The 15,000-nt window shown below is 39.7% G+C and overlaps 1 protein-coding gene across 3 annotated transcripts in view; it reads right to left on the minus strand.

Moving 5' to 3' along the window:
* Positions 1–12,018, minus strand: part of cdc14ab (cell division cycle 14Ab) — a 30,621-nt gene extending 18,603 nt beyond the window's left edge. The window contains exons 1-8 of one of the 3 annotated variants that reach the window (XM_074634379.1): positions 11,603–12,018; positions 7,476–7,566; positions 5,707–5,782; positions 3,336–3,428; positions 2,808–2,887; positions 2,623–2,689; positions 2,464–2,526; positions 781–868 (exon numbers count right to left, since the gene is read on the minus strand). In XM_074634379.1, the coding sequence (XP_074490480.1) occupies positions 781–868; positions 2,464–2,526; positions 2,623–2,689; positions 2,808–2,887; positions 3,336–3,428; positions 5,707–5,782; positions 7,476–7,566; positions 11,603–11,693 (649 nt within the window). In that variant the 5' untranslated portion in view covers positions 11,694–12,018. The remainder of the gene's footprint in view (positions 1–780; positions 869–2,463; positions 2,527–2,622; positions 2,690–2,807; positions 2,888–3,335; positions 3,429–5,706; positions 5,783–7,475; positions 7,567–11,602) is intronic. The other 2 variants (XM_074634378.1, XM_074634380.1) reach the window with 2 other exon arrangements.
* Between the last annotated feature and the right edge of the window lie 2,982 nt (positions 12,019–15,000).

Raw genomic sequence — 15,000 nt, forward strand, 5'->3', positions numbered from 1 at the left:
CAACAACAACCACCACCACAACAACAACCAAAACAAAAACCACAACAACCATAACAACAACCACCACAACAACAACCACAACAACCATAACAACAACCACAACAACCACAACAACAACAACCACAACAACAACCTTCAGTCTGGATTTACATTTAAAATGAGGGCACATGGTATCCGACAGGTGCTCACCTGTACCCGACGTCTGACAGGTTCTCACCTGTACCCGACGTCTGACAGGTGCTCACCTGTACCCGACGTCTGACAGGTGCTCACCTGTACCCGACGTCTGACAGGTGCTCACCTGTACCAGACGTCTGACAGGTGCTCACCTGTACCCGACGTCTGACAGGTGCTCACCTGTACCCGACGTCTGACAGGTGCTCACCTGTACCCGACGTCTGACAGGTGCTCACCTGTACCCGACGTCTGACAGGTCCTCACCTGTACCCGACGTCTGACAGGTCCTCACCTGTACCCGACGTCTGACAGGTGCTCACCTGTACCCGACGTCTGACAGGTCCTCACCTGTCTGAACTTTGACTTTTTTACTTTTGATGAATGAAAACAAACTCAGAGACAATTATCTGTCTCAAGTATTCAGTTTCCACGTTGATAAACATCAACCCTAAAACAATACATACTATTAATACAAATAATAATAATAATAATAACAATTATTATTATTATTATCATCATCATCATCATCATCATCATCATCCTCCTCCTCCTCCTCTGACCCACCTGTTTACAGCTTAAGGTAGTGTCTCTGTGGTAACTCACCGTTCTCTATCTTAGTTTTAGGATGAGGACCGCTGAAGGCCAGAAACTTCCCCGGGACGATCCAGTTCAGATCTCCGTTCTCCACCCGCTGAAATCACACAGACCAGGTTCAAGTCCCAGAAACACAGTAGAGAACGTCTACAGAAGACCGGTTCAATGACGGGATCAACATCAGTAAACATCAGTTCAGGTGTTGTAAACATTAGTTCGGGTGTTGTAAACATCAGTTCAGGTGTTGTAAACATTAGTTCAGATGTTGTAAACATTAGTTCAGATGTTGTAAACATTAGTTCAGGTGTTGTAAACATTAGTTCAGATGTTGTAAACATCAGTTTGGGTGTTGTAAACATTAGTTCGGGTGTTGTAAACATTAGTTCGGGTGTTGTAAACATTAGTTCGGGTGTTGTAAACATTAGTTCGGGTGTTGTAAACATTAGTTCGGGTGTTGTAAACATCAGTTCGGGTGTTGTAAACATCAGTTCGGGTGTTGTAAACATCAGTTCAGGTGTTGTAAACATTAGTTCAGATGTTGTAAACATCAGTTCGGGTGTTGTAAACATTAGTTCGGGTGTCGTAAACATCAGTTCGGGTGTTGTAAACATTAGTTCGGGTGTTGTAAACATCAGTTCGGGTGTTGTAAACATTAGTTCGGGTGTCGTAAACAGTAGTTCAGATGTCATAAACATTAGTTCGGGTGTTGGAAACATTAGTTCGGGTGTTGTAAACATTAGTTCGGGTGTTGTAAACATCAGTTCGGGTGTTGTAAACATTAGTTCGGGTGTCGTAAACAGTAGTTCAGATGTCATAAACATTAGTTCGGGTGTTGTAAACATCAGTTCGGGTGTTGTAAACATTAGTTCGGGTGTCGTAAACAGTAGTTCAGATGTCATAAACATTAGTTCAGGTGTTGTAAACATCAGTTCGGGTGTTGTAAACATTAGTTCGGGTGTTGTAAACATCAGTTCGGGTGTTGTAAACATTAGTTCGGGTGTTGTAAACATCAGTTCGGGTGTTGTAAACATTAGTTCGGGTGTCGTAAACAGTAGTTCAGATGTCATAAACATTAGTTCGGGTGTTGGAAACATTAGTTTAGATGTCGTAAACATTAGTTCGGGTGTTGGAAACATTAGTTCAGATGTCGTAAACATTAGTTCAGATGTCGTAAACATTAGTTCAGGTGTTAGGGTACAGGTAGTACAGTGTTATAGTGTTACAGGTAGTACAGGTACTACATGTGTTACAGTTGTCAGTATTACCAGTGTATTAAGGTGAGGGTTTTTACCTTGTAGTGTTCGTACAAGTAGTACAGGTACTACAGGTGTTACAGGTGTTACAGGTAGTACAGGTACTACAGGTGTTACAGGTGTTACAGGTAGTACAGGTGTTACAGTTGTTACAGGTACTACAGGTGTTACAGTTGTTACAGGTACTACAGGTGCTACAGGTGTTACAGGTAGTACAGGTACTACAGGTGTTACGTTGTTACAGGTACTACAGGTGTAACAGGTGTTACAGGTACTACAGGTGTTACAGGTACTACAGGTGTTACAGGTAGTACAGGTGTTACAGGTAGTACAGGTACTACAGGTGTTACAGGTAGTGCAGGCGTTACAGGTACTACAGGTGTTACAGGTAGTACAGGTAGTACAGGTACTACAGGTCTATTAAGGTGAGGGTTTTTACCTCGTAGTGTTCGTATTCGTCCACGTCGAAGGTCTCAAAGTCGAAGAAGCCGTGCTGCAGAGCCTGAAACACAGCGTGACATCATACAGGTGACACTCAGGTGAGTGAGCCCTTTGAGTGTTGATGATGTCAGCTTCCACCCGGCCAATCAGAACTCACCTTCTTGATGCCCTGCAGACAGTCGAGCACCGTGAGGTTGAAGGTGCAATTCCCAAAGGAAGCGTCCCTGCAGAGAAACAGAGTTATTAGTGGTTAATGTTACTATCAATACTACAGTACTACTGTAGTACTACTGTACTGTACTACTGTACTGTACTACTGTACTACAGTACTACTGTACTCACCTGAAGGGCAGGTAGGAGGCATTGGAACCAGAGATCAGAGCTCTGTAAGCTTCTTCTGGAGTTTTCTTCAAGTAGATCACCTGACAGAGACACACAGGTAAACACTGAGTCTTTATGCTAAGCTAGGCTACCAGTCTTTATGCTAAGCTAGGCTACCAGTCTTTACGCTAAGCTAGGCTAACAGCTGGTTCCAGTGTACAGATGAAGCAAGTTGCTCGTTTTCAAGACCAGATGGAGCAGCAGGATGTTTTATTTTGGCGGGGCTGACCATCCATGACCATCAGCAGGTTCTTCACTGACGTTAGAACGTCTGAGTAAAGTTAAACCGCCGCCGTGATGATGAGGTCACGGCGTTAGCTGAAGGCTAACACCAATCAGAGCGGCGGGCTCCGGTTCCTCAGGGAACGGGTCAGAACGGGTCAGAGGAGGAGGATCTGATTACTGGGAGACTGAAGGACTCTTATTGTGAAGGGGAACAGGAAGTCATCACCATGTGTGATCTACTCTCCCTGCGTGCAGATGACTCACGGCGTAGCCTCCGATCAGCACGGCGGCGTTGGACCTCTTCCTCTGGTCGAAGCTGGTGTAGTGGACGATCCTCTTCCTGGTCAGAGTGAACGACTGAAGAAGAAGAAGAGACGTCACATGACCATCAGTCACAATACTAATCAATAACATTGATCAGGAATCCTTTCATATCTGTAGATTTAATAATACATCTATAAATAGAATAAACCATTAAACAGAGAGTGAGAGAACAACAAGCAGCTGCTGAATGTCTCAGAGAACCAATCAACCCTCATCACCAGCACCATGTGACAGGAAGGAACCCTTTCAAAGTAAAACACTACCACCAGCACCATGTGACAGGAAGGAACCCTTTCAAAGTAAAACACTCCTCACATCACGTCTGGCTTTAGTCCTCAATCTTTTACAGTGTAGCAGTAGTAATCTATTACAGTCCTTACTTACAATATACATCAAAATAAATAAATCAATAACTACAGAGACTGAGCTGTGAGACAGAGAGACTGAGCTGTGAGACAGATACTGAGCTGTAAGACAGATACTGAGCTGTGAGACAGATACTGAGCTGTAAGACAGATACTGAGCTGTGAGACAGATACTGAGCTGTGAGACAGAGAGACTGAGCTGTAAGACAGATACTGAGCTGTGAGACAGATACTGAGCTGTAAGACAGATACTGAGCTGTGAGACAGATACTGAGCTGTGAGACAGATACTGAGCTGTAAGACAGATACTGAGCTGTGAGACAGATACTGAGCTGTAAGACAGATACTGAGCTGTAAGACAGATACTGAGCTGTGAGACAGATACTGAGCTGTAAGACAGATACTGAGCTGTAAGACAGATACTGAGCTGTGAGACAGATACTGAGCTGTGAGACAGAGAGACTGAGCTGTGAGACAGATACTGAGCTGTGAGACAGAGAGACTGAGCTGTGAGACAGATACTGAGCTGTGAGACAGAGAGACTGAGCTGTGAGACAGATACTGAGCTGTGAGACAGATACTGAGCTGTGAGACAGAGAGACTGAGCTGTGAGACAGATACTGAGCTGTAAGACAGATACTGAGCTGTGAGACAGATACTGAGCTGTAAGACAGATACTGAGCTGTGAGACAGATACTGAGCTGTAAGACAGATACTGAGCTGTGAGACAGATACTGAGCTGTGAGACAGAGAGACTGAGCTGTGAGACAGATACTGAGCTGTAAGACAGATACTGAGCTGTAAGACAGAGAGACTGAGCTGTGAGACAGATACTGAGCTGTGAGACAGAGAGACTGAGCTGTGAGACAGATACTGAGCTGTAAGACAGATACTGAGCTGTGAGACAGAGAGACTGAGCTGTGAGACAGATACTGAGCTGTAAGACAGAGAGACTGAGCTGTAAGACAGAGAGACTGAGCTGTGAGACAGATACTGAGCTGTAAGACAGATACTGAGCTGTGAGACAGAGAGACTGAGCTGTGAGACAGATACTGAGCTGTGAGACAGAGAGACTGAGCTGTGAGACAGATACTGAGCTGTAAGACAGATACTGAGCTGTGAGACAGAGAGACTGAGCTGTGAGACAGATACTGAGCTGTGAGACAGAGAGACTGAGCTGTAAGACAGATACTGAGCTGTGAGACAGATACTGAGCTGTAAGACAGATACTGAGCTGTAAGACAGATACTGAGCTGTGAGACAGAGACTGAGCTGTAAGACAGATACTGAGCTGTGAGACAGAGAGACTGAGCTGTGAGACAGATACTGAGCTGTAAGACAGATACTGAGCTGTGAGACAGAGAGACTGAGCTGTGAGACAGATACTGAGCTGTGAGACAGATACTGAGCTGTGAGACAGATACTGAGCTGTAAGACAGAGAGACTGAGCTGTAAGACAGAGAGACTGAGCTGTAAGACAGATACTGAGCTGTGAGACAGAGAGACTGAGCTGTAAGACAGATACTGAGCTGTAAGACAGAGAGACTGAGCTGTAAGACAGATACTGAGCTGTGAGACAGAGAGACTGAGCTGTGAGACAGATACTGAGCTGTGAGACAGAGAGACTGAGCTGTGAGACAGATACTGAGCTGTGAGACAGAGACTGAGCTGTGAGACAGAGAGACTGAGCTGTGAGACAGAGAGACTGAGCTGTGAGACAGATACTGAGCTGTGAGACAGAGAGACTGAGCTGTGAGACAGATACTGAGCTGTGAGACAGATACTGAGCTGTGAGACAGAGAGACTGAGCTGTGAGACAGAGAGACTGAGCTGTGAGACAGAGACTGAGCTGTGATGGGTGTGACAGGCTGAGCGTGATGTCCCGTTGCATTGTGGACATTGTGGACATTCCTGCTGTGGGAGCGTCAGCAGAGCTTCAGACTCACCTTCAGCTTCTTGTTGAGTTTGCAGCAGTAACGATACAACATGGAGACGTTGAGAGGACCGAAGTCTGCATAGAAACTGACACACACACACACACACAGTTAGACACTGGGACACTGACTACACACCACAATACACACAATACACACAACGTTGATGTCCACAACGACAACGACGACATGGCACATAGCAACGGTCTGTTATACGTAGCAACGGTCTGTTATACGTAGCAACGGTCTGTTATACGTAGCAACGGTCTGTTATACGTAGCAACGGTCTGTTATACGTAGCAACGGTCTGTTATACGTAGCAACGGTCTGTTATATGTAGCAACGGTCTGTTATACGTAGCTTAGGTCTGTTATACGTAGCAACGGTCTGCTATACGTAGCAACGGTCTGTTATACGTAGCAACGGTCTGTTATACGTAGCAACGGTCTGCTATACGTAGCAACGGTCTGCTATACGTAGCAACGGTCTGTTATACGTAGCTTAGGTCTGTTATACGTAGCAACGGTCTGCTATACGTAGCAACGGTCTGTTATACGTAGCAACGGTCTGTTATACGTAGCAACGGTCTGCTATACGTAGCAACGGTCTGCTATACGTAGCAACGGTCTGTTATACGTAGCAATGGTCTGTTATACATAGCAACGGTCTGTTATACATAGCAACGGTCTGTTATACTTAGCAACGGTCTGTTATACGTAGCAATGGTCTGTTATACTTAGCAACGGTCTGTTATACGTAGCAACGGTCTGTTATACTTAGCAACGGTCTGTTATACTTAGCAACGGTCTGTTATACGTAGCAACGGTCTGTTATACTTAGCAACGGTCTGTTATACTTAGCAACGGTCTGTTATACGTAGCAACGGTCTGCTTTACGCAGCAACGGTCTGTTATACGTAGCAACGGTCTGCTTTACGCAGCAACGGTCTGCTTTACGCAGCAACGGTCTGTTATACGCAGCAACGGTCTGCTTTACGCAGCAACGGTCTGCTATACGTAGCAACGGTCTGCTTTACGCAGCAACGGTCTGCTTTACGCAGCAACGGTCTGTTATACGTAGCAACGGTCTGCTTTACGCAGCAACGGTCTGCTTTACGCAGCAACGGTCTGCTATACGCAGCAACGGTCTGCTTTACGCAGCAACGGTCTGCTTTATGCAGCAACGGTCTGTTATACGTAGCAACGGTCTGCTTTACGCAGCAACGGTCTGCTTTACGCAGCAACGGTCTGCTATACGCAGCAACGGTCTGCTTTACGCAGCAACGGTCTGTTATACGTAGCAACGGTCTGCTTTACGCAGCAACGGTCTGCTATACGCAGCAACGGTCTGCTTTACGCAGCAACGGTCTGCTATACGCAGCAACGGTCTGCTTTACGCAGCAACGGTCTGCTTTACGCAGCAACGGTCTGTTATACGTAGCAACGGTCTGCTTTACGCAGCAACGGTCTGCTATACGCAGCAACGGTCTGCTATACGCAGCAACGGTCTGTTATACGCAGCAACGGTCTGTTATAAAGAAATAACAGACGGTAGATGGGCGTGATGGACCAATCAGAATAGAGTATTCACCACCGTGTGTAATCAGAACAGGAGGACGAGCGTCTCTGACCACCTCTCAGCTGGACTTTAATCATCTAATAACAATCAGTAGTACTATTCAGGCTGTATATAAAGTATATCAACGTTCCATTACTGTCCAGTAGTCCACGTATTGATTATCTATTATTGATGACATCACAGTTTTAATGAGCTCAACTTACTTTTCGTAGAGGAACTCGTCGTCGGTGCAGAAGTAGTGAGTGTTGGCCGTACTCTTGGGTTTACTGCGCAGCGTGGCGAAGTACAGACGCTCTGTTAGAGACACACAGATACACAGAGGTTAGACCACGGACCACACACACAGAGGTTAGACCACGGACCACAGACCACAGACACAGAGGTTAGACCACGGACACACACACAGAGGTTAGACCACGGACCACAGACCACAGACACAGAGGTTAGACCACGGACACACACACAGAGGTTAGACCACGGACCACAGACCACAGACCACAGACACAGAGGTTAGACCACGGACACACACACAGAGGTTAGACCACGGACCACAGACCACAGACCACAGACACAGAGGTTAGACCACGGACACACACACAGAGGTTAGACCACGGACCACAGACCACAGACCACAGCCACAGAGGTTAGACCACGGACACACACACAGAGGTTAGACCACAGACACAGACACAGAGGTTAGACCACAGACACAGACACAGAGGTTAGACCACGGACCACACACACAGAGGTTAGACCACGGACCACAGACCACAGACACAGAGGTTAGACCACGGACACACACACAGAGGTTAGACCACGGACCACAGACCACAGACCACAGACACAGAGGTTAGACCACGGACACACACACAGAGGTTAGACCACAGACACAGACACAGAGGTTAGACCACAGACACAGACATAGAGGTTAGACCACAGACCACAGACACAGAGGTTAGACCACGGACCACAGACCACAGACACAGAGGTTAGACCACGGACACACACACAGAGGTTAGACCACAGACACAGACACAGAGGTTAGACCACAGACACAGACACAGAGGTTAGACCACAGACCACAGACACAGAGGTTAGACCACAGACCACAGACACGGAGGTTAGACCACAGACCACAGACACAGAGGTTAGACCACAGACCACAGACACAGAGGTTGGACCACAGACCACAGACACAGAGGTTAGACCACAGACCACAGACACGGAGGTTAGACCACAGACCACAGACACAGAGGTTGGACCACAGACCACAGACACAGAGGTTAGACCACGGACACACACACAGAGGTTAGACCACGGACCACAGACCACAGACACAGAGGTTAGACCACAGACCACAGACACAGAGGTTAGACCACGGACCACAGACCACAGACACAGAGGTTAGACCACGGACACACACACAGAGGTTAGACCACGGACCACAGACCACAGACACAGAGGTTAGACCACAGACCACAGACACGGAGGTTAGACCACAGACACAGACACAGAGGTTGGACCACAGACCACAGACACAGAGGTTAGACCACAGACCACAGACACAGAGGTTAGACCACGGACACACACACAGAGGTTAGACCACGGACCACAGACCACAGACACGGAGGTTAGACCACAGACCACAGACACAGAGGTTAGACCACAGACCACAGACACGGAGGTTAGACCACAGACACAGACACAGAGGTTAGACCACAGACCACAGACACAGAGGTTGGACCACAGACACAGAGGTTAGACCACGGACCACACACACAGAGGTTAGACCACGGACCACACACACAGAGGTTAGACCACGGACCACAGACACAGAGGTTAGACCACAGACCACACACACAGAGGTTAGACCACGGACCACAGACACACACACAGAGGTTAGACCACGGACCACAGACACAGAGGTTAGACCACGGACACACACACAGAGGTTAGACCACGGACCACAGACACACACACAGAGGTTAGACCACGGACACACACACAGAGGTTAGACCACGGACACACACACAGAGGTTAGACCACGGACACACACACAGAGGTTAGACCACGGACACACACACAGAGGTTAGACCATGGACCACAGACACAGAGGTTAGACCACGGACCCCGGACCGGGGGTTAGACCCTGACCCCTGACCGGGTGTTAGACCCTGAACCAGGACCGGGGGTTAGACCCTGACCCCTGGACCGGGGGTTAGACCCTGACCCAGGACCGAGGGTTAGACCCTGAACCAGGACCGGGGGTTAGACCCTGAACCAGGACCGGGGGTTAGACCCTGACCCTGGACCGGGGGTTAGACCCTGACCCAGGACCGGGGGTTAGACCCTGGATCAGTTAGAACAACTGTGAGGCAGAAACAATAATCAGATATCATGTATAAATATGAGAGATAATCCTACTACTGTAGAAATACTACTGATGGATTATTAATCATTATTATTATGAATTATTATTATGAATTATTCTCAACAGATTTATTGAACTAACTGATATTCACAATATTGTTCTAATAATATTAAATCAGGAAGTGGATTGATTTGATTTTAAATAAACTGAGTATCTATACCTCTAATAGACTGTGTATTTGTACCTCTAATAAACTGAGTGTTGAAGTATTTGTACCTAAACAGTGTATTTGTACCTCTAATAAACTGAGTGTTGAAGTATTTGTACCTAAACAGTGTATTTGTACCTCTAATAAACTGAGTTTGAGTATTTTTGTACATTAATAAACTGAGTTTAACAGTATTTGTAACTTTAATAAACTGTATATTTGTACCTCTAATAAACAGAGTATTACAGTACTTGTACCTTTAAGTAAACAGAGTACTTGTACCTCTAATAAACAGAGTATTACAGTATTTATACCTGAATACCTTCTCCCCTCCCCTTCACTACTCTCCCTGTCAACTCCTCCTCTCAGAACAAACAACAAGTTATCAGTTATCAGTCATCAGTTAACCCCCACTGCTCTCTAACCTGAACCCTCTAATGAACGCAGTATTAAAGTACTAGTACCTCTAATAAACAGAGTACTAGTACCTGTAATGAACGCAGTATTAAAGGTACTAGTATTAAAGTACTAGTACCTGTAATAGTACCTGTAATGATCGCAGTATTAAAGTACTAGTATTAAAGTACTAGTACCTGTGATGATCGCAGTATTAAAGTACTAGTATTAAAGTACTAGTACCTGTAATAGTACCTGTAATGATCGCAGTATTAAAGCACTAGTATTAAAGTACTAGTACCTGTGATGATCGCAGTATTAAAGTACTAGTATTAAAGTACTAGTACCTGTGATGATCGCAGTATTAAAGTACTAGTATTAAAGTACTAGTACCTGTCATAGTCTTTGTACTAGTATTAAAGTACTAGTACCTGTGATGATCGCAGTATTAAAGTACTAGTACCTGTGATGATCGCAGTATTAAAGTACTAGTACCTGTCATAGTCTTTGTACTAGTACCTGTAACAGTACCTGTGATGATCTTTGTACTAGTACCTGTAACAGTACCTGTGATAGTCTTTGTACTAGTACCTGTAACAGTACCTGTGATGATCTTTGTACTAGTACCTGTAACAGTACCTGTGATAGTCTTTGTACTAGTACCTGTAACAGTACCTGTCATAGTCTTTGTACTAGTACCTGTAACAGTACCTGTGATAGTCTTTGTACCAGTACCTGTAACAGTACCTGTGATAGTCTTTGTACCAGTACCTGTAACAGTACCTGTGATAGTCTTTGTACCAGTACCTGTAACAGTACCTGTGATAGTCTTTGTACCAGTACCTGTAACAGTACCTGTGATGATCTTTGTACTAGTACCTGTAACAGTACCTGTGATAGTCTTTGTACCAGTACCTGTAACAGTACCTGTGATGATCTTTGTACCAGTACCTGTAACAGTACCTGTGATAGTCTTTGTACCAGTACCTGTAACAGTACCTGTGAGTCTTTGTACCAGTACCTGTAACAGTACCTGTGATGATCTTTGTACTAGTACCTGTAACAGTACCTGTGATAGTCTTTGTACTAGTACCTGTAACAGTACCTGTGAGTCTTTGTACCAGTACCTGTAACAGTACCTGTGATGATCTTTGTACTAGTACCTGTAACAGTACCTGTGATAGTCTTTGTACCAGTACCTGTAACAGTACCTGTGATAGTCTTTGTACTAGTACCTGTAACAGTACCTGTGATAGTCTTTGTACCAGTACCTGTAACAGTACCTGTGATAGTCTTTGTACTAGTACCTGTAACAGTACCTGTGATAGTCTTTGTACCAGTACCTGTAACAGTACCTGTGATGATGGGAGCGGCTCTCAGCGGCTCTGTCTCCTCGCTGAGGCCGAACAGAGCGCTGAGGATCGGGGAGTGTTTCACTGAGTCCATGCTGATCTTGATCTGCTGATCTGCTGCTAGCAGGCAGCTAGCTGTTAGCCGTTAGCAGCGGAGCTAGCAGCTAGCTGTTTAGAAGTTGGTCAAAGTTTCTCCTCAGTGTCCCGGCGGCCCTGCGGCTCTACTTCGTTCACAGCAGAATCGTTTCTCCTGTTTCCGGTGTTCAGTTCTCCGGTACATAAATCTATATTTATAAATATATATATCCGGTAAATCCTCCCGGCTAGCATGTTAGCTTGTTAGCATGTTGACGCTGTGATTGATCAGATCCTCCTTAAGACACGTTACCATGGCAACCCTAACCCGCACCCTCAGCCAGTCAGCACTCAGAACACACCGTGCTGCCTTCATGGGCCGCTGGGAGACACACCATAAGGCGTTCAGGTACCGAGTTTAAATTCCAGGCGGATCTGTGTATCCAGCTCTTTATTCTATATAATGTCTATAATCTATATTATTCTACATAATCTATATTATTCTATATAATCTCTATAATCTATATTATTCTATATAATCTCTATAATCTATATTATTCTATATAATCTATATTATTCTATATAATCTATATTATTCTATATAATCTCTATAATCTATATTATTCTATATAATCTATATTATTCTATATAATCTATATTATTCTATATAATCTCTATAATCTATATTATTCTATATAATCTATATTATTCTATATAATGTCTATAATCTATATTATTCTATATAATCTCTATAATCTATATTATTCTATATAATCTATATTATTCTATATAATCTCTATAATCTATATTATTCTATATAATCTATATTATTCTATATAATCTCTATAATCTATATTATTCTATATAATCTATATTATTCTATATAATCTCTATAATCTATATTATTCTATATAATCTATATTATTCTATATAATCTATATTATTCTATATAATCTATATTATTCTATATAATGTCTATAATCTATATTATTCTACATAATCTATATTATTCTATATAATCTCTATAATCTCTATTATTCTATATAATCTCTATTATTCTATATAATCTCTATAATCTATATTATTCTATATAATCTCTATAATTCTATATAATCTATATTATTCTATATAATCTCTATTATTCTATATAATCTCTATTATTCTATATAATCTATATTATTCTATATAATCTATATTATTCTATATAATGTCTATAATCTATATTATTCTATATAATCTCTATAATCTATATTATTCTATATAATCTATATTATTCTATATAATCTCTATAATCTATATTATTCTATATAATCTATATTATTCTATATAATCTCTATAATCTATATTATTCTATATAATCTATATTATTCTATATAATCTCTATAATCTATATTATTCTATATAATCTATATTATTCTATATAATCTATATTATTCTATATAATCTATATTATTCTATATAATGTCTATAATCTATATTATTCTACATAATCTATATTATTCTATATAATCTCTATAATCTCTATTATTCTATATAATCTCTATTATTCTATATAATCTCTATAATCTATATTATTCTATATAATCTCTATAATTCTATATAATCTATATTATTCTATATAATCTCTATTATTCTATATAATCTCTATTATTCTATATAATCTATATTATTCTATATAATCTCTATTATTCTATATAATCTCTATAATCTATATTATTCTATATAATCTATATAATTCTATATTATTCTATATAATCTATATTATTCTATATAATCTCTATTATTCTATATAATGTCTATAATCTATATTATTCTACATAATCTATATTATTCTATATAATCTCTATAATCTATATTATTCTATATAATCTCTATTATTCTATATAATCTCTATAATCTATATTATTCTATATAATCTCTATAATCTATATTATTCTATATAATCTATATTATTCTATATAATCTCTATAATCTATATTATTCTATATAATCTATATTATTCTATATAATCTATATTATTCTATATAATGTCTATAATCTATATTATTCTACATAATCTATATTATTTTATATAATCTCTATAATCTATATTATTCTATATAATCTCTATAATCTCTATTATTCTATATAATCTCTATTATTCTATATAATCTCTATAATCTATATTATTCTATATAATCTATATTATTCTATATAATCTCTATTATTCTATATAATCTCTATTATTCTATATAATCTCTATAATCTATATTATTCTATATAATCTATATAATTCTATATTATTCTATATAATCTATATTATTCTATATAATCTCTATTATTCTATATAATCTCTATAATCTATATTATTCTATATAATCTATATTATTCTACATAATCTATATTATTCTATATAATCTCTATTCTATATAATCTCTATAATCTATATTATTCTATATAATCTATATTATTCTACATAATCTATATTATTCTATATAATCTATATTATTCTACATAATCTATATTATTCTACATAATCTATATTATTCTATATAATCTATATTATTCTACATAATCTCTATAATCTATATTATTCTATATAATCTATATAATTCTATATTATTCTATATAATCTATATTATTCTATATAATCTCTATAATCTATATTATTCTATATAATCTCTATTATTCTATATAATCTCTATAATCTATATTATTCTATATAATCTATATTATTCTATATAATCTATATTATTCTATATAATCTCTATAATCTATATTATTCTATATAATCTATATAATCTCTATACTCTATATTATTCTATATAATCTATATTATTCTATATAATCTCTATAATCTATATTATTCTATATAATCTATATTATTCTATATAATCTCTATAATCTATATTATTCTATATAATCTATATAACCTCTATTATTCTATATAACCTCTATTATTCTATATAATCTATATTATTCTATATAACCTCTATTATTCTATATAACCTCTATTATTCTATATAATCTATATTATTCTATATAACCTCTATTATTCTATATAACCTCTATTATTCTATATAATCTCTATAATCTATATTATTCTATATAATCTATATAATTCTATATTATTCTATATAATCTATATTATTTTATATAATCTATATTATTCTATATAATCTATATAATTCTATATTATTCTATATAATCTCTATAATCTATATTATTCTATATAATCTAGATTATTATATATAATCTATATTATTCTATATAATCTATATAATCTATATTATTATATATAATATATATTATTTCTAAATTAACCTACAATATTATTAGTACTAATA

The sequence above is a fragment of the Sebastes fasciatus genome, chromosome 5 (genome assembly GCF_043250625.1).
Source record: "Sebastes fasciatus isolate fSebFas1 chromosome 5, fSebFas1.pri, whole genome shotgun sequence".
In the NCBI taxonomy this organism is placed as follows: domain Eukaryota; kingdom Metazoa; phylum Chordata; class Actinopteri; order Perciformes; family Sebastidae; genus Sebastes; species Sebastes fasciatus.